The sequence below is a fragment of the Colossoma macropomum genome, unplaced genomic scaffold (assembly GCF_904425465.1).
Source record: "Colossoma macropomum unplaced genomic scaffold, Colossoma_macropomum, whole genome shotgun sequence".
NCBI classification, from domain to species: Eukaryota; Metazoa; Chordata; class Actinopteri; order Characiformes; family Serrasalmidae; genus Colossoma; species Colossoma macropomum.
The window spans coordinates 24,032,974-24,059,116 of NW_023494810.1; the positions used below are offsets into that span (position 1 = coordinate 24,032,974).

General features: G+C 38.7%; 3 protein-coding genes across 3 annotated transcripts in view; all 3 read left to right on the forward strand.

The window, feature by feature from the left end:
- Positions 1-710: 710 nt before the first annotated feature.
- On the forward strand, positions 711-5,227 carry LOC118799834 (cytokine-inducible SH2-containing protein-like). Its single transcript, XM_036559901.1, has 3 exons — positions 711-1,229; positions 2,880-3,064; positions 3,840-5,227. Exons 1-3 carry the CDS (start codon positions 1,210-1,212, stop codon positions 4,319-4,321), a joined length of 687 nt encoding a protein of 228 aa, XP_036415794.1. The 5' UTR covers positions 711-1,209; the 3' UTR covers positions 4,322-5,227.
- A 1,928-nt stretch (positions 5,228-7,155) lies between these two features.
- On the forward strand, positions 7,156-23,025 carry phtf1 (putative homeodomain transcription factor 1). The gene is made up of 17 exons (XM_036559550.1): positions 7,156-7,745; positions 9,501-9,616; positions 9,695-9,751; positions 9,878-9,947; positions 10,157-10,315; positions 10,916-11,120; positions 12,183-12,291; positions 12,590-12,790; positions 13,036-13,281; positions 13,603-13,731; positions 16,151-16,420; positions 17,065-17,196; positions 17,407-17,493; positions 19,745-19,900; positions 20,318-20,413; positions 21,966-22,091; positions 22,175-23,025. The coding sequence occupies exons 2-17, from the start codon at positions 9,587-9,589 to the stop codon at positions 22,193-22,195; spliced, it is 2,094 nt and encodes a 697-aa protein (XP_036415443.1). The 5' UTR covers positions 7,156-7,745; positions 9,501-9,586; the 3' UTR covers positions 22,196-23,025.
- Positions 23,026-24,151: 1,126 nt separating this feature from the next.
- Positions 24,152-26,143, forward strand: part of pfkfb2b (6-phosphofructo-2-kinase/fructose-2,6-biphosphatase 2b) — a 29,760-nt gene continuing 27,768 nt past the window's right edge. Inside the window, 1 exon segment of the mRNA XM_036559142.1 lies at positions 24,152-24,288. The gene's annotated coding sequence lies outside the window, so the exon portion shown is untranslated.

Here is a 26,143-nt window from a genome sequence, read left to right on the forward strand (position 1 = left end):
ATAAAGAGAGGTTGATAAATGGTCATATGTCTATTTTCGGTATATAAAACCACACAGATGTCATTAGCGTACCTTGGAATAAAAATAAACAAAAAATAAACAAGAGGAATACAGGATATCGGCCATTTGAAACAATGTTATGAGAGCAGTAGGCATTAACCTTGAGTCCAAAAAACTGAAAAGTTGTTGAATTAAGGCGTCTTCTTTCCAAAGCTGATGTGTTGTGTTCACTGCTTGCTCAGTTCATAGAAGAGCAGGCGCCCTGAGCCTGTGTCATTCTGAGCGGCTGCTTCAGCTTTCCAGGAAAGCCGTTTACCAGGAAAGTCATCCGGCACGCATTACTGGCGAAACCGGGCTGCTTCCTAAAAACGTCACACGGCACAGACGCGTCGTGGGCTGTTTTTTCCACCCGTATTCGGAGAAAACCCTGCCTGCTGCGGTCTGATTGGCTGGCAATTCACACTCGCAAGGCCGTCCGCCGTTCTAGCAAACCACGCCCTCCTCGGATTTCTCATGAGCTCGAATTACCCAGCCAATCACAGCGCGGGCTGGGCGGGGCTCCCGGCTGAGCTCCGCACAGGGGGCGGGGCTTGTCGGAATACGGGTGGTGAGGAGGGGCTGACAGAAGGAAGGGAAGCGTTCTTCGGCGAGCCAATGGAAACGCAGCTGAAGGTCGCGAGCGCAGTTCTGCGAAGCGAGGCGCGCGGATTGTAGGCTCATGCCGCGCGCGCGCGCTTGATCTAATGCGCACACACACACACATACATATACACACACAGAAAAAAGCGAGGTTTCTGGGAATTCGTTTCCCGGAACGGTCGTCCGCTCGCACCTCGCGAGGGCGATACGTTTACAGAAAAAACGTTTTTTTCTCTCGGCTTTCTCTCAGAAACACGTTAAACTGTCGGAGTGTTCGCTCGTCGTTTCGAGCGACTGTGTCAACATTTCGGCTACTTTTCCTCGTTTTCTTTCCTCCGACGCTCTTTTGGCGCAGACAGCTCGGAGATCGGCGTCGTTTAAGATGTCGAGTGCTGAGGAGGCTTTTCTTCATCGGTGATTTGCTGCAGCTTTTGTCGCCATATTACGGAGGAGAACAATGTCAGCAGCAGCAGCGGCTCTGGCTCTGGAGCGGACTCCGGTTAGCGGTCATTCTCCGGTGTGCTGGAGTGATTTAGGCTGTCAGCGGGGACACCGGGGGGACAGCTCGTGATGCTCTTGTGTGTGCAAAGGTAAGAATTACCGCTCAGCCTTTCTCATGGTTCCCTACAAAGCAGAGACACACTGAGGAAGTTCTGCCGTTTTTAACGGAACAGTTAATAAACAGGCATTAATAAAGCGGGTATAGTCAGTTAGCCTCTATTATCAGAGATGTGTGTGTCGTCTCACGCTCTGTACGTATTCACATATTCTGATTTCCCACTCTGTGGCTTTGTTTGAAAGTAGAACATTTTGTCCTCAATTTTATTTAGTTTATTTATTTATTTATTTTTTTGCGGACAAGAGGAAGAAAACGCACAGCCTAATATTATAATATAATGTAATAATAATATCTCTTAAAAAATAAATGTATACAGTCTAATATTAACAAAAATATCTCTTAATAAAAATATCTATTATTTTCTATTATATTCCGATCTGTGTAAAACTATTACATTCTTTGGTTTCTATTCTATTTATTGTTCTGTTTTACATTATTTTGTTCTAGTCTGTTCTATTTTGTTTTGTTTTGTGCGTAAAAACGCTTTTATTTAAACGCATTTTAGCGCATTTTTGTATATTCATCTCACTCACACACTATATATATGTATATATATATATATATATATATATATACATATTTTTGTATCTAATTTTTTGTAATGTCTGATTTATAGTTTTTTAGGAAAGTTTTGGTGGTTCTAAGAATTCATTACCATATTATTTTCATTATTGAAATATTATTGGTATTTCATTGATCACAGAGAAATCTTTTAAAAATAATGCTTATTAAATCTTATTAGTATTAGATCCTCAAACGACCCTTAGCCGAAACTATCATCAGGGAAAGATACTAGAAGTAGTGTTAAAAGCAGTCACACCACCATCTTTAAAATAATCTTTGTGTTATGGCCCATTTGAGAAGCTCACAACATTGAGAGCTTTTAAAACAAAGCAACCGTGCTTCTAAAAAAGTTGGGCCTCCTCAGTTAACCTGAATCAAATGTGCAGTAGGTCTGTACGAGTGACTCTAACTTTCTGTTGGTACTGTGGTACTTCTTGCCCGGCACATTCTTATATCTGAGGTTCTGTCTATGTCTGGCATATTTAGTAGTCTGTTAGTCCAGCAGATTTCTGACAGGCTTTCTTTGTAACTGGCTTATCTCACAGATCTTTCCTCTGTATAATCCCAGTGCCTCAGTTTAATCTTACTTGTAAACTTGCGCTATTTGTTTTATAACTCCACTATCCGGTGCAGCCCAGAGGAGGATATGTCCTCTCATTTGAAGCCTTGGTTCCTCTCAGTGTTTCTTCCTCATGCTCTTAGTCAGTTTGGCAGCTTTTCCTGCCACAGTCGGCCTCAGCTCAGTCAATGCAGATTTCTGTAAAGCTGCTTTTGATAATGTCTGTTGTTAAAAAGGTGCAAAACAAATGATGTTACTGTGAAAGCAAAGCACGTCAAATAAACAACTCCTTTATGAAAATCTGATTAATCAAGAATAGCCTAAAACATTACTTTATGGAATAGTTATGAGAGGAATGTGCCCAAGTCTAACACATCCGCCCATGAATCTGTGTGGTTACTTCTCAAGGTTTGTTTAATGGGTGTTTTTTGCATTTTTTTTGTCAGTTACTGTTGTTTCTATCAGTGTGTTAACTAAAATCTCTTCCTTCTCTTCAAGGGCTCCATTGCCAGGGCCGTTCTCAGCGATGGTTGCCGGGGGAATGAGAGTTCAAAACGATGGGGCGGGGTCTGAAGGCCGTTGTAACCAACTGATCCCTGTACAATCCATCTCTCCTCAGTCATGGGACCCAACAGAGGACCTACGCTGCATCACCACTACATTTCAGCACCTGCATGCCTCAGGTACAGCACACCTTCCCTGCACACTCTCATCAGGGCCAGTTTTCTTCTTTTCACATATCTACAAAAATGTAGACGTCAGAAAATAACTGGCAAGTATGGTCATAATTTGGCTAGTAGATTTGTCCTCTGGCCCAGCTTCGCTATATTTGTTTATTTTAAAAGATGTCAGTCAAATCTTAATCACCTGTGAGTTTCGTGCAATACTTATTTTCAGTCTAAACCTCTCATCAGCTTCTTAATAAACTGATCGGCCTGGTTGAATTACTCATGTTAGGCATTAATCATCTGTGGATTTACTTCTCATTGTCCTATATCTTTACTATATTGGCATTCATTAGCATTTAGTAGCTAATTAGTACCGGAATTGTCAGTTGTTTTTATAGCAGAGAAAGAGTTCCCCAGGGCTCAAGAGCTACTAGATTGTCTGTTAGAGGTGTTAAAATGCATTAGTGCATCATTTTACAGGTGGAAATAAATAGTAAATAGTAATTTTTTGGTTGATTATAATAATATTAAAAAAAGCATGCACTTATAATTAGGCGAAATCAACCCCTTAGGCAATTTTCCAATGTTAAAATAAACAAAAACAGCTTGTGTATTTTTTTACTGTTTCAGTGTTTACTTCAGTCATATTTGTGTTTTTTTTTTTAATTCTGCATCGAACTGAAACAACAAATCATGGTGAAATTTGAGATTTAATAATGCGTCAGAATTGAATCATCGTGTTGTCAGGGTTTCACACACCTAATGTAAAGCTGTCTCTTTGGTTTTGCAGGTTGGTACTGGGGGAGTATTTCAGCCAGCGAAGCAAGGGATGCTTTGGCAGGCATGGCTGAGGGGACATTCCTGGTGCGGGACAGCAGTCACCCACATTACATGCTCACCCTGTCAGTGAAGACAGCCCGGGGTCCCACCAACGTGCGCATTGAGTACAGCAGCGGTCACTTCCGCCTGGACTCTAGCTCCCCTGCTCGCCCACGGCTGCTCTCCTTCCCCACCGTGCCCGGCCTAGTGCAGCACTATGTGGGCACCGGTGGGAGAGATGACAGGGGCAAGCCAGGGGAAGATGCTTCAGTGGCACTTAAGGACAGCGCTATCCTGCTGAAGCTCAGGCAGCCTCTTCACAGGCCTAAAAGCTTCCCCAGCTTACAGCACCTCACACGGCTCGCAATAAACAGACATGCAGCCTGTCCGGCACAGTTGCCCCTGCCGCGCCTGCTGCTGCTCTACTTACAGGACTATCCCTTCCAAGTATAATGAGGAGCTTGGCTTCAGTCTGGGGTGCTAAATGGACCACATGTCTGTGCTCTCTTCTGGGAGATAGCACTGGACAAGCACTCTTGAAGCTGGAATTTTGGAATAGTGTAACCATGGTGACCATGTGCAGTAGGATTATGGGTGGCTGGCTAAAGCCTGGCCACTCATAAAAGTGGGTGCTAAATGCTGTGACAGCTAATTGTTAAGACAATCAGGCCTAAAACCGGTGCTACACTGTCAAACTGAGCACATTTATAGTGCACCACTGATTACTTATAACTGATCTGAGATTAGATATCTCTCGTCTAGCAGACGAGTGTAGCAGAGTGCCTCAATGATTCCACAAATTTACAGAAGACATTTTCTATTACAGTTGTAGCAAACAAAACATGTACATCTGCCTTTTTAGTCATGCGTAATTGTTCATATTTAATGTATTTATTGACTAAGACTATAGCACAAACCTTGACTAAATATCAATTTCAACTTTCAATACTGAAATTTGCTCCATGACCATCAGCTGTCCACCATGCCAAACATTTGACGTAGCTTATTGCTCCGGAGTACGGCCTGGACCCTGTGACCACAGCACTCTGAAAGTATTCTGATAAAAGTTCTGGAGGACCAGAGTGTGTTCTGGCATTCTGATAGCAAACACACTCTTAGAGTTTTAGAAAACAACTGGACTCAGAGCAGGTCAGCTGACCCTGCCTTTTGTTCAGACTGTCTATGGAGAACTGGCTGAAGTCAGCTATGAAGAACTGCTTCCTGCATCCAGTTTCCAAATGAACAATATTTGTTCAAATGAAACGCAATGCAACTTTACGAGGACTTCATCGAGTTTATTCTTGAATGTTCTGTTTTGTAAATATTTGTATTTTTAGTAAAACAAGACATTTCTATTAATTACTGTGTTTTCATTTCTTTATTTTTCAACAGAAATATACAGAATAACAAAACACATGAAGCTTAACTGATCTAATGGAAGTTCCTTCACCAAAATAATGATATCCTTTCTTTACATTTCATCATCCTTTCGTGCTACACTAGTAATCATTATCTATAACCATGTTTACAAGCTGATAGTGAAAGTTAAAAGCCTCTTCTTGAAAGTAGGTCAACCCAGTATGTCTTGAAACATCACTGGAATTGGTAACCGATGACTTCATTCATCAAGTACCTTTGAAGCACTGCTCCATACAAGTTGTATATAAACATTTCCAAGTAGACTAAGCCTCAGAATTTATTGCCGGGTATCACAAGTGCTTTAGCAGGGATATGGGTGCTTTAGGTATTCAGTCACTTGCTGCCACTGAAACACTAAAGACGTCTAAAGCTTATTAATATATTACACTGTCTGATTTTGTACCACACTGAGCTAGAATGAAATCTTATGTACTGTATTAGAGTATACACAATATTCAATATTCCAAATATTCCTATTCCAAAGAACATTAATTCTTATGGCTCCACACAATACACAAATACAAAAACATTCATCCAAGCTTACAGTCATTGAGCAAGGGATCAGGGGATGTTTTCAGGAGACATAATACCCGAGTTGAATTCCATGAAGTGGCCCTGAAAAAGCCTCTTAGTGGGATTACAGCCAGAGAGACTGCTATTAATACATCAGTATAAGCTATACTCGCTCTGTCCAATATACACACAGCCAGATATGCAACCGCAAACACACACAAACTCACATGCACACTTGGAATACACATGTGCTGTCACTGGCCACTTTATTAGAAACCCCCACCATGTAGCTCCGCCTTGCTGGTTGGCAGATACTGTAGCTCAGCTGTTGATGCAGTTTCTGACCACAGAAACACTCTCTGTTTTGATATTTTTGGGAGGCAGACCACTCACCAACTAGCAGTGATGCTGAAAGATTTAACACAGTGTTTTTACACTATTTTACTATTTTACACAATTTTTTCCTTACCTCAAATAAGGTCGACCAGCTACATTATCGTCTTGTAGTTCAAATACAAAGCGAAGCAAACTTCAGACACATAACACAACTTGACCAGTTTACTAGGGACACTTTTGTGAGTCTGAGTTTGCTCAATGGTGAGTTGTAGAGAAAATCACTGACTCGGATGTCTTTAAAGTGGTGATAGGAACCAGGGATTGTGATGTCCACAGTACAAGTGTAGCAATTTTATTTGTTATCCAAAATTATAAATGAACGTGTCTTTTATATGTAATATTGATAGTGGTAAAATATGGGCAAATTAGAAAAAAATATATATTTTCATTGGGGACAATTTTGCCTAAGAATGCACTCTATACGCCTCTCCTCCATGAATGGGTTTAAAAAATAAAATTTTGAAAAAACTGTTTGCAAAAAAAATGTTTTATCGTAACAATGTTTTAGGCATCAAACTTATTGGAGACCATTTTATTTAAAGGCTTTCTATAACTTTTATATACAGCTCAGACTGGATCCTATCACCACTGTTCTGCCTTAGGTTCTCTATAATGGAGCAATTCACATCAAATCAATTTGATTGGCTTTGTTTTTATCTTCATGATTTATTTATGCAGAACTTTTTTAAAAATCGGTGGAATTGCCTTTTATATTCATGGCCTTGTTTTCGTATTCTTTATTGAAATTCTAGTAGGAGTAACTGTCAAATTCAGACAAACCTCAAAACAAAACACTGTAAAACTCTTTATTATTTGTGTCCTGTTTTAAGAAAGACTTATTATAGTTAGCAAACTGACAAGAAGAAATGCAGAATATTTGTAATTTCTGTTCTTTTACTTTGAAAAACCGCTGAAAGCCCTGCTTTGGCTGACTTCACACTGCAGTATGTGGCCGAAGCCGCTGGCTTCCCGTAATAAACAAAGCTAGGGGGAACTTCCCGGTTCCTGACGTCCCAGTGTTAACTGTGGACTAAATTTATTTTTAATTTAACCACATTTGCGCAGCTTTATATAAAATTGTTGTTTAGAATGAAATATATATATATATTTTAAATATCCGCTGACATTTCAACACGGCTGTCAAGTTTGAAAGTTAGCGTAGCAGTCGAGGTTGCTAACTCAGCTAATCAGTTCAGTCGCGCTGTCCGAACTTTTTACCCGTTTTCTTTCAGTTTTTCGCAAATTGAAAACTGTAACTAGGTCACATCCAGGTTACTGCAGTGGCTAAGAAAAAGCAAAGCGCTAAGTTGTATGTCCAGGTTACTGGGTTTTGGTGAGGATAGCTATCTCAGTTTGTCGTGTATTTACAATGTAGCTAGCTTAGCTACTCGCTAGCCTGCCAGCTAGCGTTACTGCAGTCATGCAAAGGCTAGTTCTTAAATTTCGGCTGGTTAAGTGGAGTTGATTATCTAAAATGCTGCAAACAGTAATTACACAGAGGTTTAAACACCGGGTCTAGAGACCTTCTTTGTCTCCAGTTCTACTGTAGGTAAGTTTTAATAGGGTAAAACATGCACTTCGATCTGGGCGGCATTAGTATAGTTCAGTATTGCGACATTCTGTGACATATAAGTTAGCCAACATTAGCTAGTAAGGCTAAGAAACTCATGCTGTCAGGGCAATGCGGAAAAAATCTTTCAAACCTGACATAGTTAGCTAGTTAGCTAGTTTCCTTTATTGGTCTGTTTTATTCTTTTTGTTCTATTACAATTACACCAGAGGCATCTTTACACAGTATTGTGCGCATTAACCTAAGCAAACGCAAGCCACTTTTCCAGAAAGGAAGCTTGCTATTTATTTAGTCTTAAAATTAATATCTTGGAGAAATATAACATTTATTTATATAAGATTGCCAATGCAGCAAAATAAAATGCTGACATTAGAGGCCCAGTGTTGCCTAAACGTTGTATTGTTCCAGAGTACAGTAAATACATCAGAAAATGTCAGTTTGAAGTGGAGGTGGGCGATATGGGAAAACATGATACATTACATGGGATACATGATATATAACAATACATATATACATTTTTGACATTTATAAATTGGAAAAGGTGAAATGGTGCTACATTTAAAAATACTGTCAGAACTGTGAATACAATGATTTATTTTTCAATATTTCAGATATTATGCTACACTAAATCCAACAAGACTGAAATAATTATGCTCTCTTTGTAATAAAACAATTGCAAAGTGTTTTTAAGTGCTGGTGATTTTCATGATATGCGCAGAAAAGCATATTGTGGCATATTATGATGTAATTTATCAGGATAATGATAAATGTCTAAACAGCTGTCCAATGCAGGTAATTTTTTTTAATTTAAGTGATTAACCAAAAATCTGTGTTGTTGTATGACACCAATATTGGTGTAGCTTATATTTCAGCATTGATATAGTGAGTACTGCGTCATGTTTGCGTGTTATGGGTGTGCCATAATGTATAATGATTCCTCATTCCTCATTCTTCATTATAGTAAGGTGTCGATGAATTTCAGTTTTAGCTGCGTATGTATGTGTGTGTGTGTGTGTGTGTGTACATATATATATATATATATATGTGTATATATATATATGTACACATACACTGATCAGGCATAACATTATGACATTATTATCTTTGTTTCTATGCTCATTGTCCATTTTATCAGCTCCACTTACTATATAGATGCACTTTGAGGGTTAACAAAGTATACATCATTGTTGTCAGAAGAAAACCTTTTATCTCCGTTTTTGATGATTTTCAAATGACATAATATAAAAATACCTGTTGCCCTTTAGACTGTATGTAAATTTCATGATGAATGGACCAAAAGAAATGAACCCAAAAACCCTTAGAACCCAAAAAGACTTAGGAAAAAAGTCTGTTTCCATTGACTTACATTAAAAGTAAAGTAGGTTTTTTCCTTCTGTGAAGTTACTGTTTTGGAGATACGAGGTTTTCTTCTAACAACAGCAATATGGGGACGGGGAGGTCACCTAAGAACCATGCTGTCCTGATGAAATGTGCTGTGCTAATGTGTCTTGGGACGAAATGAATGAATCATGTCTGTGAAATGCCTGCGTTTCCGCAGACAACAATGGTAAAATAACATTGTATGCACTCCAGTGTGTATAGAGTCCACATCTGTTTGCCGAATTGCCTCATATGACTGCCCATGCCTGCAGAAATTACTTCGAGTAAATGTGTCTTTGTTTTCAATGCAAACAACAGCTGAATTCCTTTTTTTCCTCCCTCTCTTTTGTTTAGGGAGTGGGCTGTGTCTAATATTAGCTGCTGTAGGAGATGAGTCAGATGACCTGACTGGAGGTTCTCGGGACCTTCGTATTTCAACAATGTCAAGAATAGCGTGGTATCAGGAAAAGGTGAGAGTTCCTGTCTGTTTGTTGGCTGTAAGTGCAGTATGGTGAAATCTGGTCTAATACTTACATAATATTTCATAGATTGGAGCCTATGATCAGCAAATATGGGAGAAGTCTCTGGAGCAGGCTGAACTGAAGGTAGGAGGAAGTTTAGAGTTCACAGATAAGTTCTGTGGAAAGCTAAATTACGTTCCCTGCGTGCTGTTCTGAAATAAAAACTGTGTTGTTAATCAAAAATCAACTGACTCTGATGCCTGTTTGTAGGGCATTAGAAACAAGCCGAAGAAAACTGGCCACATTAAGCCTGATCTCATAGATGTTGACCTGGTGAGAGGTGAGTTTCCGTTGGAGGATGGTTGTTGGTATAAATTGTCTCTTCATGCTGATCCAACCTGTTTTGCTTTCCTTTGCTCCTGTAATTGTTATGAGTAGGTTGTTAGAATGCGAAGAACTCCTAACCAGAGCTTGTTTGGAAAAGATAAAAAAATACATATTACTCAGTGTTTTGTATTTAACAGCTTCTCGTAATGTCTTCTCTTTCAGGCTCCACATTTAGTAAGGCCAAGCCCGTGAGCCCATGGACTGCTCTTACCCGTAAAGGCCTGGTCAGGGTTCTCCTCTATCCTTTCTTCTTTAAGTGGTGGATCCAGGTCACCTCCAGATGCATTGCCACCGGAATTCTGCTGCTGTACTTTCTACAAGGTAAATACTCAAGCCACAACACAAAGAACAAAACACTTAACATAATGCTTCAGAAATCTAATTTACACAATTTTCCATTTACCACAGTTGTAGTTCATCAGCCAAGACAAGATTGCAGTGCAAGTGTTTCTTCTTTAGTTTAAAACTGGAGTGGAGAGGCTAATATTGCTAATAAACTCTAGAACTCAGTAGTCACCTCAGTAGCCCAAAGTAACCAATCTTTGTTAGACTGAGACCATCCAGGACTGGAGCTCGACCCTTGATTTGAAGCCACATAGACCACACAGAGAAATCCTGCATTGGCTTCTTAGAAATGATCTTTTTATTCATAAATATTAAGGTTTATGAGTCTGACATACACAAGAACCTTATAAAGCACTTTCAAATATGCTAGGCTAGGTTTTTTTATTGGTTTTGTAATGGACATGACATAAGACTGTATTAGGTTTAGCAGAAGGAGGAGTAAAAATTTAGTGTAGCATCATGCAATATAGTGGAGCTCAGAAAACACAGTTGCCTCCCTTTCCCTTCCACCATTTTGCCTTAGAGGTCTTGTTGAAAAAAGTGACTGAATATATTTCCACATTGTCTCCTTCACAGTGGCAGCTGTTGTGTTGTATATAGATGTGCCTTCTGCCACTGCCAGTGAGGTGGTGGGTCCAATGTGCCTGATGTTGTTACTGGGAACAGTACACTGCCAAATAGTGTCCACAGAATCCTGCCGGAGCTCTGATGGTAGTCCTGTGACCAGCCCAGTCACAAGTCGAACTACCAGTCGGGCTACGAGCCCTGCTCGTAGAAAGAGGTGAGTTGGGTATGCTTCTTTTCTGCAAAGCCTTTCTAAGGCCATTTTCACACAGTTTGTTTGCAAAATTTTGGTTTTGGTTTGTTTTTTGTGACATTGTGTGTCAAATTTGGCAGGAATACAATCTTCAATCATTTTCATGTTTACCATTAAATTACCTTTTTTATTTTAACTTTTTCTAGCCTATCATACTATCAGCAGATCTGTCCCTCACTTATGTTTTGGATAAATTTTAATTTGGAAAACAGATTCATGTTCAATGCCATTGTAAATTGGTTGATATACGCACAGCTACGACTGCCTTACAACAAAAGATTTCTGTATTACTGTGCCAAATCACAAAAAGTTATTGTGCTGTTGATGGAGTAATATTTAAATTTTATTCTGCTCACATGGACCATGTAACTGTTCATGCTCACGCTATGATGTAACTGTTGTACCTTAGAAGAAGTTGTACAGTGAAAAATTTATTCAGCGTTAACTTATTTGCATTTACAGTTTTACATGTGAAGAGTTGACGCTACAAGAATTTTTGTTACACTGAACTATTCGGGGAAATGACACAGATCCTTTATCCTACGAATCGGCACAGATTACATGACCTCTTCTGGTAAAACTAATACAGCTTAAATAGGGATAAAGGCTAGATTTAATCACAGCCTTATACGACTGTTTACCTCCAAAACTGCGACAAAACTAAAAAAATTCATGAAATGACAACAATAAACAGTGATGGGCAACTGAACATTCTTGTTCTCTTTCAGCCATCCATGGTTGCATGGTAACAGTGACGCACTCTAAAGAAACTAATTTTTACTCTCTAAAAAAATATTTCTTGTTGGAATAATTATTTATCCTAATTATTATTAAGTTATTTTTATGTTGGTTGCTGTTTTGTAAAACCAATAAGCCACTTTTGACCATGCATTACAATGATTTTATCAAAATGCTTTGTGTCATACATTGCCTGACGTGTTTTAGTTGAAGCTTGATAGACATTTGGTGTCTTGTGTCTGATTGAGGTTCAAAGACCTGGTTATTGTTTTTGCTGTGTTCCCATAGACAAAGAAAGGCTAGAGCAGTGAACAGAGCCAATGAAGGAGATGGAGGAACAGCACTTAAATGGCACCTTAAGGAGAACCAGCGATTCTATGAATCAGAGAAAAGCCAGGTAATAAAATTATCTTTTATTGTAACATATGAATAATTAAGGGTCATTAGTATAAAAGCTGTATGTTTGAGAAGATAATAGGTGATAGCAAATGAGTGATTAAGGGGTTATTCATATGGAAACTCTATGTAAGAGATAACAGCTCTAATGGCAGTGTTTGTCAGTGTCTGAATCGCTGGAAAGTGGACAATATAAAGGAAATTGATGGAAAAGATTCCAACTGATTTCAAAATATGGATCAGTATTAAATTGCCTTGCTCTTATGAAGTTACTGGACTCATTGTCTTGTTTGGCACAGAACTCCCAGAGGCAGTCAGTGGACGGGCTGTCTGAGGATCTTTCCAGTGAGGAAGAGGAAGGTGAAGACATAGAGCGGGCCAGAGGCAAACTTATTCCACCTGTTCAGACCAAACCTGCTCCTGGACTCAGGAAGAGGCTTCGCATTGCCAACAAGAGCTCCTCTACACACATCAAACAGCATCAAGTTATAGCCAACAGAGTATGTTCATGAGAAATTAGCAGACCTTATTTTCTGTCTAAATGGAACCAGTAGTGTGCTGTGCAGTGTGGCTATGCAATATGAAATGCTTTATGTTGGTTGGGATTAATAAGGATATATGATTTATGTTTCTGTGTGTTTGGCATTAGTTCTTGGTAATGCTCTAATTTCCATTTATAGTTGTACAACTAGGTGTAGACAGACAACTGTGTGTAGTTAAATGTCTTTTGTATGGTCAACAACAGGAAGCAGGTAATGCTGTGACAACGGTCACTGCAGCAACACCATTGGAGGTGGAGAACCTACGGCCATCAGAAGATTCTCGGCCTGCCTCCGACTCGGACGACATGCTGTGGGAAGAGCTTCTGCAGGGTTCTGACTCTGCCTCCTCAGCAAGCACTGATAGTGGGGAGGAGGAGCTTCAGTGTCATAACCACACCCTCCCTCCACCTACTGTCCTCACCAGTGATGAAGATGAGGCCTTCTCACAGGTTAGTCCAGTATATGGATTCATAGTTTGACCCAGTTTAGACATTTTGCTGACAATTTCCTTATCAGTGCTCTTTTGCAATATGTGTGATATCACATTTATAACCAGGGGTGAGTAACCATAGTATACCACTTTTTATAATGCTTGTTTAAGACGATTGCAGAACTTTTATGCATTTGAAGACTGGGGACAATTTGCTGGATTACAGGTCTCAGTGTTATAGCTACTATCTAATGCTCTAAGGTGATAACAAGGAATGTTCAGTGGTCACGGATGGTAAGGAGTAGAGTGGAGTAAACAGTGTCCATATGTTCTCTCCCAGCACCAGCTGTCATGGCTACAGGCCTGCCATCCTTCCAAAGACCGCGTCAGTGCCATCATATGGGAACAGGGCGAGTGCAAGAAAGCCGACATGTCTGTCCTGGAAATCAGTGGCATCATTCTCACTCGGGCAAGTTGATACTTATGCTGATGTCATTCCATGCCTTTTTCTGTAACTAAGAGTTGTGTTCTCTGTGAGAAGGGAAATGGTACAGAAATATATACTAGGGTCACCTGTAAGGTGTTAGAACACTGCTTAAAAACTACAGTTACGGACGGTTAGGACCCAGTGGTGGCATGTGCATTCAGTCCTTTAGATCAGGGTTGCTGCAGTTTGCAACCCTTTGCTTTTGGTCCAGCCAAGCTGATCACATTTACCTGATCTTTTATGATATGAATTATATTAACCCTTAGAACAGGCATGGTGCAATGTGATATGTTCTTCTTGTAGGTCATTGAATCAAGTGGAGCAATTCTAAATTGTCAGTCTGTACCTGGGGAGGGAGTTTTTGGTTTTATGGTAGAAACATATGCAAAAAGACCCATCATTTTTGCTTTACCCTTTTTTTGCACGCTTTTGTCATTTCCTGATATTGAAAAAAGTTGGATATCCACACTTGAATCTGTTAATATGGAATGTGAGTGATATTAATTATGTAATTACTTGTAAGCAGCATAGCAAAATGACTGCAATAACGTTAGACTGGCTTTACACTGGCTTGACAGTTACACAAAACAATTAAAAAACAAACAGGGGCACTACACATTCAGATATGCCAGTAGTTAGTCAGATTAGTAGCTCATAATTTTTACAATTTTTATTGGCTATCTATCTATCTGTCTATCTATGTTAAGCTTTCAAAAAAGAATATCTAAGTAGCCCTTGCAGTTGTACTTGATGCCTCACTTTCTGCCCTAGAGGTGTTGCAGTTTCATCAAGCATCACAATTCATTCTCCTCTGCTGTAACAATTTTCATCATTGGAATTCCAAAGGCTCTGTGTAAACTTAGGGGCATAAAGACAGAAAACATAATGGTAGCACTTTCTATGAATACCATGTCTATGAGCATCTATAAATACATTCATAACATACGTAATGTTATAATGCATTCATAAGGCATTATAAACATGGCTATAATTTATATTCTGTATTTATAAAAATGAATTACATTATTGCCATGTTTATTATGCATTAGAAATTGTTAACATAATGCATTATAAGTAGTGTTCATAACGTGTTATATTATCAGTGCCAAATAAGTCAGTCCCAGCCTGCAGAATGTAAAGTGAGACAAATAAGTTTATTCAGATGCCAGCCCTAAACAAGTCTTTCAGAGTTATTATTACATCACATCACAGCAACCCAAGCACCCATCAGGCCCCTCCCCTGAAAACCCCTCTAACATCCCACTAAGCATGAAATTACTATGGAGCGAAGGCATAGAGAGTGAGGGGCAAGTTAGTAGAGTCCTATCATTGTAATTTTCTCCCTCTTCATGGTTCTAACATTAACCACTAGAAACCTTCACTAACATCACTACAATACACTACAGTAATGCTAACTTCTGCTAGCATTCTATTGGATATGCAGTGTTTAGTCAGTGTCAAGCTAACTGTGGTGAACAGTGACTTTCCCACGTTGGATACAATACTACTTATGGTACCACTAGTTTAATCTCTTACATTTGAAGCTTGTAATGTGCTTTATTTTGTATGTTGCAGTGTTTCTGTACGTCCTTCAGTAAATACTTCAGCTTGAAGCCTCACTCTTAATATTGAAGGAGGCTTTAGTGTAGTCTGCCTCAATTTACTTCGAGCTGAAAAATATAACTTACAAGCTCTTATAATGTGTTATGAACACTACTTATAATGCAGTATATTAACAATCCATAATGCATAATAAGCATGGCTATAAAGTGTAATGCATTTAGTAAACATTCATAGCCATGTTTATGATGCCTTGTTATTGCATTATATTATGTTATGAATGTGTTCATACGTTCTTATTAGTATTCATATGACGTATAACCAAAAAATGTAACCTATATATTACCATAAAAGCAGGGTACAAAGAAGAATAAACATTGGCACAAGAAGCTGTTTATCTAGCTGTTACCAGTTAAACCAGCTTGTTACAGAAATGTTAGCTTTAAGAAAGTTGTTTGTTTGTTGTCATGTACCTGGCAAAATGTAAAATTTCCAACCTTGCAAAGAGTCGATTACAAACACATTTCATAAAGTTGAGATGGTTGCAACTGTTGCGGCTGAGTGACAAGTTGCACATAGGAGACAGGGCACTTTACATTATGTAGCTTAAGTGACTTTTTTTTCATGTACATTTCGGACAACTGTATTTGGACTCTGGACGTTTGGTGTCACAGTTTGCTTTTTGTTTTCGTTTTGTTTTGCAGTGGAGCTACGAGGCTGATATAATAGAAATCTGTATCACCACAGGTGGAGAAAATAGTGTAAATTAAGATTTTTCAGTGAACCATTTGCTTAAGAATGTGTCTCATTAGTGTCCTGCTGCATTGCTCTCTGTGTGTAGGTGAAGGTGGTGGAGCAGGGAATGGGCTACCTGGTTTTGGGAGGGCTGGTTACAGCCACGCTGGCCCTGCTCCCATTCTGTTTTCGTCTAGTCCAACAGCTAGACGTGAGCTTCCTCAGCTCCATCACCCTGCATGAACTGGCCGTCATGGCTGCCGGGAAGCTCAGCACTGGCTCATATGCCTTCTTTTTCATTACCACTGTGGAGAGAGTCTTCCTCACTGGTCTCTTCTTCTTCATGATGTGTGTCGCTGAAAGGACTTATAAACAAGTAAGTGTGCTGCTTTTTCACCACATGAACCCTACTAGCACAGTACCAGACAAAAAAAAGAAAGCTGCTTGTTCAAATTTGCCACATAGGAGTTATGACGTGTGTACATCACTTAGTATGTGAATGGAGTGGAGTCGCAGGCATTTCCGTGCCTCGCTCAAAGCACAAATACTGTATATGAATAGTTGGTGTTTGAGTGGTGTAGGAGTCATGCTGCTGCACCACTCGCGTCACGCAGAGGTAGCCAGTGTGGGGGGAAAAAAACGGACTGTCTGGCTTGTGGTGTGGAGCAGTATTGGACCTCCACTCCCCAGTTAGCTCTCACCCTGCACCACTCACATACCTTTGGCCAACAGTAAAATCATTTTGTCAGTTTCAGAGTGTAGAAGTGGAGCTTTCTACTGTGTTTCTCTTACTGCATAAAATATGCACAAGGCTTCCTTTATTGTTGGATGCACTGTTTTTTGGATTTTTTTTTTTAAGATAGCAGGCAAACTCATTCAGCTCAAGTCAAATCAATAAGAACTTACTCTTGTTTTGTTTAATCAGTGTAATGATAAAATGCAAATGGATTTAATGGAACACCGTCTTGTTTTACGTGATTTTATGCCCAATACGTTAAACTAGCGTAATGTCTTTCACAGCGTTTGCTCTTTGCCAAGCTCTTCAGTCACATCACATCTGCACGAAAAGCCAAGAAATCTGAGATTCCTCACTTCAGACTGAAGAAGGTGCAGAACATCAAGATGTGGCTCTCACTCCGATCTTTTCTCAAGGTCTGTCTTTATAGCTATCCTTTTACTAATAGAATTCATGAAATGAAATCATGAAGTCCTGATTCTGCTATTCTGATTTTTTCCATATTGTCTTTTATTCTCTCTCCTCCTGTCCTGGAAATAGCCTAAAAATGGATGTTGACGTGAAAGTGCGAGAATTTGATTATCCTGTAAATGGGTTTTGAAATGCGATTTCTCTCTCTGTCACAGAGACGAGGGCCCCAACGCTCAGTGGATGTCATTGTTTCTTCCATCTTCTTACTTGCACTGTCCATTGCCTTCACCATATGTGCCCAGGTCAGCAATACAATCCCAGATGTTAGAAGACAAGTAACAACTTATTTCTCATTGGTTGTCTTCAAGCAAAACAGCTACACACAATGCAAATAACCTCAGGTTACCACAAGATTAATAGATTATTCTTCAATATTTGGAAAAAGAAAAAAACCACCAATATTGCTAAAAAAAAGCATAAAATTAATCTCTTTCATGAATTATTACTGATTATTTGGAAATTTGCATGATTATTATGCGTATTTCAAATTTTACTACAGGTCTCTCTTACAGTAAGAAACACCCATATGCGTTTGTGCTATATAATGTTATGAGGGTTTATAAGGTCATATAATGTCTGAAAATGTCTTATGTTTTACTATTATAGGTATTTAATTTAGGGATGTCCAGGCATCTTTTAATGAATTGCGGATAGGCTAAATAAGCCTGATCTAGTTTAGATCCTTTGTTACGTTTTTGCACTCTAGCACCATAATCAGACATTGTCCACAGCTGTGAGGCATATTTTAAGAAAGTAGCAAAGTGGTTTAAATGTCTGCAGTTTGGAGATGCATTTATTGAAAGAAGAATGAAAACTTGCAATATCTGCAGTGCCCATGTTTCCACTGTGTTTGAACTAGCTGCAGTTCATCTCAACACAGTGTAACCCAGTGTAACTTGTAGAAAACAAAACTATCAATGAAACATTCTGCTTTATGGGCTACATCTGTTTTTAAACCAGCATTATTAGAAACGGCACATTCAAAAGTGAAATAAAGCAGGTGCTTCTACGCGCACATTAGGCAATATGAAATGGCGTGTTCACAACACTAAAATGGCTATTTCAAAAGTTTTTGTACATTAAACAAGTACAGAACAGTCCGCCAACCAAAACTCTCCAGCTGATAGTGGTCCTGTGGTCAGAAACTGACCACTGACGAGAGGAGAAATGAAAACACAGTGAGAAGAGCATACAAGGATTAATGTAATCTCGATAGGATATATACTTGCTTTTTCAACCAATCAGTTTGGTTGAATTTCAAGCAAATAATTTTGCTTTGCTAAGGTCTTCAAAAGGTATTAAACAGCATTGCATTTTACTTTAAAAAAATGTGCAATAGGCCTGTTTTTATGTTTTCCTTAATAAAATCTTTTTAAAGTCTTCCTAGTTTACATTTTTTTTCCAGTAAATTTTTTTATTAATACGATATGCATGATTCAGTTAAGTTCATTTTTATCACACACACACACATTTTCTAAACCGCTTATCCTTCTGGGTCATGGGGTGGGGGTGCTGGAGCCTATTCCAGCGGCCATTGGAAGGCAGAATACACCCTGGACAGGTTCCATTTTTATCAGTGTTAAGGAGGCTACGTTCACACAGCAGGTAAAAGTGGCCCAAATCTGATTTTCTCACCAAATCCGATTTTTTGGTTTGGCTGTTCACATTATCTTTTAAATGTGATCTACATTAGTCTGAACAGATCAGCTCCTAAACCGACCCGCATGTGTAAAAGAACAATGCTTCACGTTGCTTCATGTGGCTCATCCAGAGGTAAACAATCCTGAGTATGAACAAACACCAGTCACTCCTGGGGCTTTCAGCTTCATCTTTGCCAGCATCACAGGAGCGATCATGAAGTTCTGATGGCTGACAGCCCAGAATGTGTTCGAGCTCGCCGTAAAAGGGGGGAGGTCACTTCTTAGGTTTGTGTCCACGGATTCTTTAAACTTTGCTCTCAGACTTTTAACTATTCTTTGACGCTGCAGCCTTGTTCTCCTATGGCCACGTTTGGCCATTTCTTTCAAAGTCTTTTCGAACACGCAAGGGCTGCAATAAGTCTCTTCACATTTTTTAGTACAGAAACAGCCTAAATGTTTATGAGGTCTCAGCAGTGCGAAATGATGGCGGATATCGAGTTGGATTGACGTACAAGTCACATGAATTCTGATCTGGCTGTTCAGATTGAGTTGCAATGCACATACTCAAATCAGAATTGAAAATGTCAGATTCAGTGTGTTTTTTGCTGTTCACACTGACACAAAGATGACACATCTGTGTCACATATGAGGAAAAAGATCGGATTTGGGCCGCTTTTACCTGCTGTGTAAACCTAGCTTAATAGTCAAAATGACTGGTAGATCACTTGATTATGTATATAAGTAATTCACTGTGGTAGCCCTACAGAGGTTATAAGGATGGAAGAAAACTGGTTCTTGATATAACTAGAGAATATCTGTCAGTGACTATGTATCCTATGTTTTATGTCTGTAGTTGCTGCATAGTCACCACACATTTCTGGACTGGGAGAGTAACTGGGAGCTACTGGTGTGGGGCGCCGCTCTTCTCGTCTTTCTGCTGCGGCTGGCCACGCTCGGAGCAGAAACCAACCACAAGTACAGCAATGCCTCTGTGCTGCTCACTGAGCAGGTAATCACATACAGAGCACAGTGTCTGCTCTTCTCACTGAACATGAAAATGAAACACTTGTACACATGCTCACAATGGGAGACTAACAGAACAAGTTACTCATACACACATATCGACATTTGTACTCTTCTGTACTCTTCTGTGTGTTACTCAAAAGTAATGAAGCAGTGTTACACAGTAGTGTCCACATGATTTTATTTTTTTAAAATATGCCATTAAAAAGGCATAGGGATAAAGATTGGTAAATGCTCACTTGCAATGGTAATGATCTGTATCCTTTGCGTACAAGATAGTTAGACACAGTGATTGTACAATCCAGAGGCAAGTGATTCACGCAACCAAAAGTGAAGTCAAATAAAGAAGTGAGTCATAAGTAGGTTTCACAGTGTGTTTGTTGTGATTTTATTTCTCCACCAGATAAACTTGTATCTTAAGATGGAAAAGAAACCAGACAAAAAGGATGAGCTAAGCATTGTTAACAATGTGCTGAAACTGGCCACAAAATTACTGAAAGTAAGTTTCATACCATCACTATTTTCACAATGTTGTCACTGTTGATTGCTCTGTATTAGGGTTCATATTCAGTTTTAACTGCAAATTGATTTAAATATTTACTAAAAATGTTAGTTACTATTATATTTATTTTTACTAGAGATTTACTGTTATTTTTTACTATTTTTACATTTACTTACTATTTGTACAGTATTGAGCAAAATCAGAGACCACCCTATATTTCCAGGCTGGGGAGACTCTACATGGACTCTCCCTGGCTTTGTCCACTTGCACACATGCAAGTGATCTAAGACTCATTAACTGCCTTTTTATATCCTGTTGTTTTCCCTGGGTGTTTGTGAAGTCTCTCTTCTATTGGCTGTCTGAGCCTGTTTCCTTTGTAGTTTTTTTCCGTTTTGACCCTTGTTTTGTCTCCTGGTTTGTTAATATGTGTCTGCCTGCATGTGTTTTAACCACTGCCTATAAGGACTTTCAGTATTGGACTGTACCTAGTAAAGCTGCTTCGCACTTGTTACCAACTTAAAAGCTTCCTATGTTACACAGTCATAACAGCTATTAGGAACAAGTTATTTCTTTTTCAGGAGATATTTCTGAGGAGATTGAATAGATAAGAAAATCCATACAAAAATGGTTAAAAATACAGCATCACCATCAGATCAACAGTATTAAAAGTTTTTGTCTTTAAGAGAAAGTCAGGCTCCATTTTTGCTTCAGATCTGAAAGAATCCACACGTTTCTGTCCATCCTTCCACTGTGAGAAGACAACTCAACACTGAGTCAGAAAGCATGTGAAGCTGTCAAGAATTATTAATAAGATTAGAAGCTGCTGGTGTTCTCAGAACAATTGACCGGCCACCCCAGAGTTCAGACCTCAACATTACTGAGTGTGTTTGGGATTACTTGGATTGTGAGAAGCAGAAAATGCAACCAACTTCTAAGACTAAACTTTGGAGGTATGAAAAAAATATCCCTGCAGATTTCTTTGAAAAACTGAAAGCAAGTCTCCTGAAAAAAATGGAAGCAAAGCATGGACACACCGAAAACTGAACATTTTAATATTATATTTAGCTGTTGAGGCTTTTGTGTAATTTTATTAAATCTATCATCACTGTCAAAAAAACAATCAATCTCCAAGATGGCAACTTTACAGGAGAAGGCAAAAATGTTGATTACTGTTAATGTAAAGATATTTTATTCAAGCTTTTGAGCATTTTTATTGGTCAATTCATCATGAAATTTCCACACAATTCAAAGGTCAGCCTCTGTGCTCAAATGATGTAGAAAAATTAAAGCTGAAAATTTTCTGCTTTTTCCTGATGCTGAAAAATCAATAACTTGTACTTAATGGCTGTTTTGACTGGAAATTAAATAAATTAAAAGTGATCTCTGACTTTTGTACAGTATTGGGTGTTAATTACATTTTAATTTTGATACAATTTACATTGTATTTCTACATTTATGAACTTTTTCCCTTAAATTGATGTTTTGTTTGTTCTTACGTCATGAGATGTATCATCACTGTTAAACTTTTAACCTCTGCTCCCTCTTTTAGGAGTTGGACACCCCATTTCGTCTGCTGGGGCTGACTGTGAACCCCCTTATCTACAACATTACCCGAGTGGTCATCCTGTCTGCTGTCTCTGCTGTGGTCAGCGACCTGCTGGGGTTCAATATCAGAGTGAGTGAAAGGCAATTACATCACACATTTGTTTATGGCACATTACAGACTTATCATTGTGTACATTTTGTCTCTTTGCACAGCTTTGGAAGATCAAACCATGATGTGAAACCACTACACTTCCAACTCCTGGACACTGTGCAGACAGGAAAAGGTCCTGCTGTCCTGCTTGAGGAGTTGGGCAGTCTTACATTCGTACACCTGTGCAAATCTACTGAGCAAATCTATGCATTCCTGTGCCTCTGTTGCCTGTGCTATGCAGACATCTAGAATCAACTTAATCTTAAGTGCTTACACATATGATGTTTGGTTCCCTGGTGCAGGTGCCTGACACACTTGTGGATAGTTGAAAGAATAATTACTTGTAGCTTCGTATTCTGTTCCAGAATTCTTGACCCATGTCTTCGGCAGGCACCGAAGGCTGCATTTGCATTTGATGTAAGAGTTCATGGTCTGAAACACTCCAAGAAGTGAATTAAACATGTATATGTGAAAGCACCTGTGAAGTGCCTGAGTCAGTTGCCAGAGTTTGTTTCTAGAAATGACTTTTGTTGAGAATGCAACAACTCTGGCTGATTCTAGATGTAATGGAAAGTCCTTAATGCACTTGCTAATGTTGCTGCAAACACAAGTCAGCTTGATATTACATTCCAGCCTGTGCCCTGAATTCTCAGAAACTCTTCCTCTTCAGGTTTACCACCTGATCAGAAAGCCACACCTTTCAGACATAACCACTAAGTGCCTTGTGAATGTGTGAAAAAAGTATAGAATATGACAATCTAAAACAATGTGATCTATTTATAGGATATGTACAATGAGATGAAGAAAGAAATATTTGCATATTTAGAAGAAGACAAAGGGTACTGGAGAAATTGCATATCCGTCTCCTTGGAGGAGCATTTCTGTCAGTTCATATTAAACTTGTCCTAGTTGACATTGGAGTTTGTTGAGTTTCATAAGCCGTACTGGGAACTGGTTTTGATGAATGCTCAAGGCAGTTCTTGTCCAGCTGAGTGTTCTGTAGCTGTTGTTACTTAATTTTGAAACAATTGTTCATCCTGTGTCTACAATTTTAGTATTTATGCAGCTCCCTCATCACTACATGTGCTACTACAACTATACTGTTAGTTATACCACAACACAAAGTAGCTTTACTGTTGGTATTATCAATACATATAACAGTCCTTCTTGCTGATCATATCACTACATATAACAATTTTTAACATCAGTTTTATACGTTTTGTTATTGGTCACAGCTACATACAACAGCTTTATTAAAATCTTATTGCTGCATATAACAATTTTATACCACTTGTATTATATATTACAGCTTTGCTGTTAGTCTTCTCACTGTAACAGCTTGTCACTGTTGACACTGTTGTCTTATCACTACCTCTAACAACTTTACTTTCAATTTGATAATAACAGCTTTACTACAGGTCTTGTCACTACATGCAACAATTTTACATGTAGTCTTATCACTGCACATAAGCACTTTAGTATGGATCTTATCACCACACATAACAGCTTTAGATTTGGACTTGTCACCACATGTAACAGCTTTAGTTTTGGTCTTACATTTAACAGCTTTAGTTTTGGTCTTACATTTAACAGCTTTAGTTTTGGTCTTACATGTAACAGCTTTAGTTTTGGTTTTATCACCACATGTAACAGCTTTAGTTTTGGTCTTATTACATGTAACAGCTTTAGTTTTTTCTTATTACATGGAACAGCTTTAGTTTTGGGTCTTTCCACTACAAAGAACAGCTTTAGTTTTGGTCTTATTACACATAACAGCTTTAGTTTTGGTCTTACTACATGTAATAGCTTTAGTTCTGGTCTTATCACTACATATAACAGCTTTAATATTACAATTATGGTCCAAGAATGCTCAGCAATAACTAACTATACAGCTGGAAGTCTCCATACCTCTACGTTGAAGTAACATGAGCGGAGCTGTTTGTTTGCTTGTCATTGTATTGTTGGTAATACGGTAGTGCCGCTGTGACGAAGCAACACACCTTCGCCCAGCGCGTTCAGGCATTCGCTGCCGTGGAAGGTCATCGAGTGCACGGCCGGTTCTGCAGCATTACAGCGACAGGGCGACGCTCCAGCCCCTGCAGTCATGTGTTAGGGACCAGAATAAAACATCACTGTCCTGAAGGTGGACACTAAGCAGAGGACCAGCGGACGAGAGGTAAGTCTAAATTATATACTCTCACCGTCTCTGAGGCATGTTTAATGCATTTCCACGTGAATTTGCAAGCGGCGCTCGTTCAGTATCGGTTTTAGGCGTGTCGGAGTGAAATACACGAGTGAAATGGATCACCATGTTTAGGTTTGAATGAGCATCTTGGTCTCAGGAGTGACGTAGCTTTGTATGTGGCTTAGCCCGCTGCTGCTGGAGTGACACCTGCTCAGGAAAAGTGACACAGGTTAAACCAAAAGCGACTTCTCGACCGGGCTTTCTCAACTAATGTGTGGTATTTCATCATCCTTCGGTAGAGACGCGATAACAGAAGAGATGTTTATTAATTCCAGGCACGGCTGGTTTTCTCACATTGGAAATCTCCGTGTGTCTGTGTACACCATGTTCCTTTGAATTAAGGTGGTTTATACGGGGGAAATATAACCTCGCGATACTTAATAGGTTCATGGCACACAACATATATCGCGATATTTCGTTTTTTTGCAGTATGCGAGAGTAGCAGTGTCACGTTTCAAATGCTGTGAAAAAGAGTACATTTTTTAAATTTAGCACTTTCAAAAATGAATTATTTAAAAATAAATATGAGGAAAACTCACACAGCTATTAAAACTGTATAATAAATCAAGATAGTGACACAATATTCCTGACATCCAATCACTTGATGCTATGCTGTTCATGCAATTGTTATACACTGGTTGTTGTTGTTTACAGGCTCTCTGTGGTAAGATGGTCTAAACTGGTGTTTAATACATTGGTGTTTAAGAGCATGTATAATACATGCTCTTCTGTAATGCTGATGATCCACAATACACCCAGAAATGCGCAGAACAGAATTTTCACGCTTACAATAATAAACTGACACTCACATAATCCACGTTTGATATAAGGAATTGTAATAATATGCCAGATAATAATCAGACTAAATCCTACAAAAATGGTGGTAAACATTACAATGAAATTTTAAGAAGTTGGTGTTTTTGTTTAAAAAGCATCTTCTCTTTGTTTTGGGGGTTTCTTGTTGTATATAGATTGTAGTACACCAGCAGTGGTCAGCTATCACAGACACATAATTTTATTTCTGGAATTTTCTTTCCTACCTAGACAGAAATGTCACTATCAAAGTTGTGTGGAATCATTGAAAATGTTTCTGCTGTTGCCAAAGTGCATGTAATAAATAAATAATGAACATTAATAAACTAGCAAAGAACTCTAACCTAACCCCAGAAATCAATTTGACAATAAGTGGTGAAGATTCAAAGGAGGTACACATTGTTGTTATAATGTGGAAAGTCTCACATATATATGTGTCTGTGCATTAGAAAACACTATTGGCCTTTGTATTTTCCTGTGGTAAAGTGACACTATGATAGGCTACGTTTTATTACTACAATTACTGTTTAATACTATACACAAACTACAAAAATGACCAAGTATACTAAAAGGCATTATAGGTAGCCTAGCCTGTATTTACTCCAAGATTGGCATCCTCTCCTGTCATCTTTCAGTAGTTGTATGCTGTATAGCAGTGTAATTGTATACACATTGTCAGGTTTAATAAAATTTTTTATATTCTATGTTTTGTATTATCACTGTTTTGATTCTGTGTAGCTCTATATACTTACTGCACAGATTTGTTTGGCTCAGGAAATTGCTTATAAAAACAGTACACAGTAATACAAAGAAAAAAAGATAGGATTCATCGAGATGCCTAGTTTTAATCATCAACAGGTGTCTTCCAAGAAAGATGAGAAAAGACAGAGGGACATATCTGTGATAAAGTTTTGTTTATTGATTGTGTATTGAAACTGTTACACCCTTTATTATGTAGTATTCCTACAGTTGT

What these genes read in the sequence shown, in the direction of transcription:
- LOC118799834 (XM_036559901.1), top strand. Translation starts at nt 1,210, where the DNA reads ATGCTCTTGTGTGTGCAAAG. An exon ending in ATGCTCTTGTGTGTGCAAAG is followed by an intron (nt 1,230 to 2,879) that starts GTAAGAATTACC and finishes CTTCTCTTCAAG; the next exon opens with GGCTCCATTGCCAGGGCCGT. An exon ending in TCAGCACCTGCATGCCTCAG is followed by an intron (nt 3,065 to 3,839) that starts GTACAGCACACC and finishes TTGGTTTTGCAG; the next exon opens with GTTGGTACTGGGGGAGTATT.
- phtf1 (XM_036559550.1), top strand. Translation starts at nt 9,587, where the DNA reads ATGTCAAGAATAGCGTGGTATCAGGAAAAG. An exon ending in CCTTCACCATATGTGCCCAG is followed by an intron (nt 17,494 to 19,744) that starts GTCAGCAATACA and finishes TTATGTCTGTAG; the next exon opens with TTGCTGCATAGTCACCACAC. An exon ending in TGCTGGGGTTCAATATCAGA is followed by an intron (nt 22,092 to 22,174) that starts GTGAGTGAAAGG and finishes CTCTTTGCACAG; the next exon opens with CTTTGGAAGATCAAACCATG.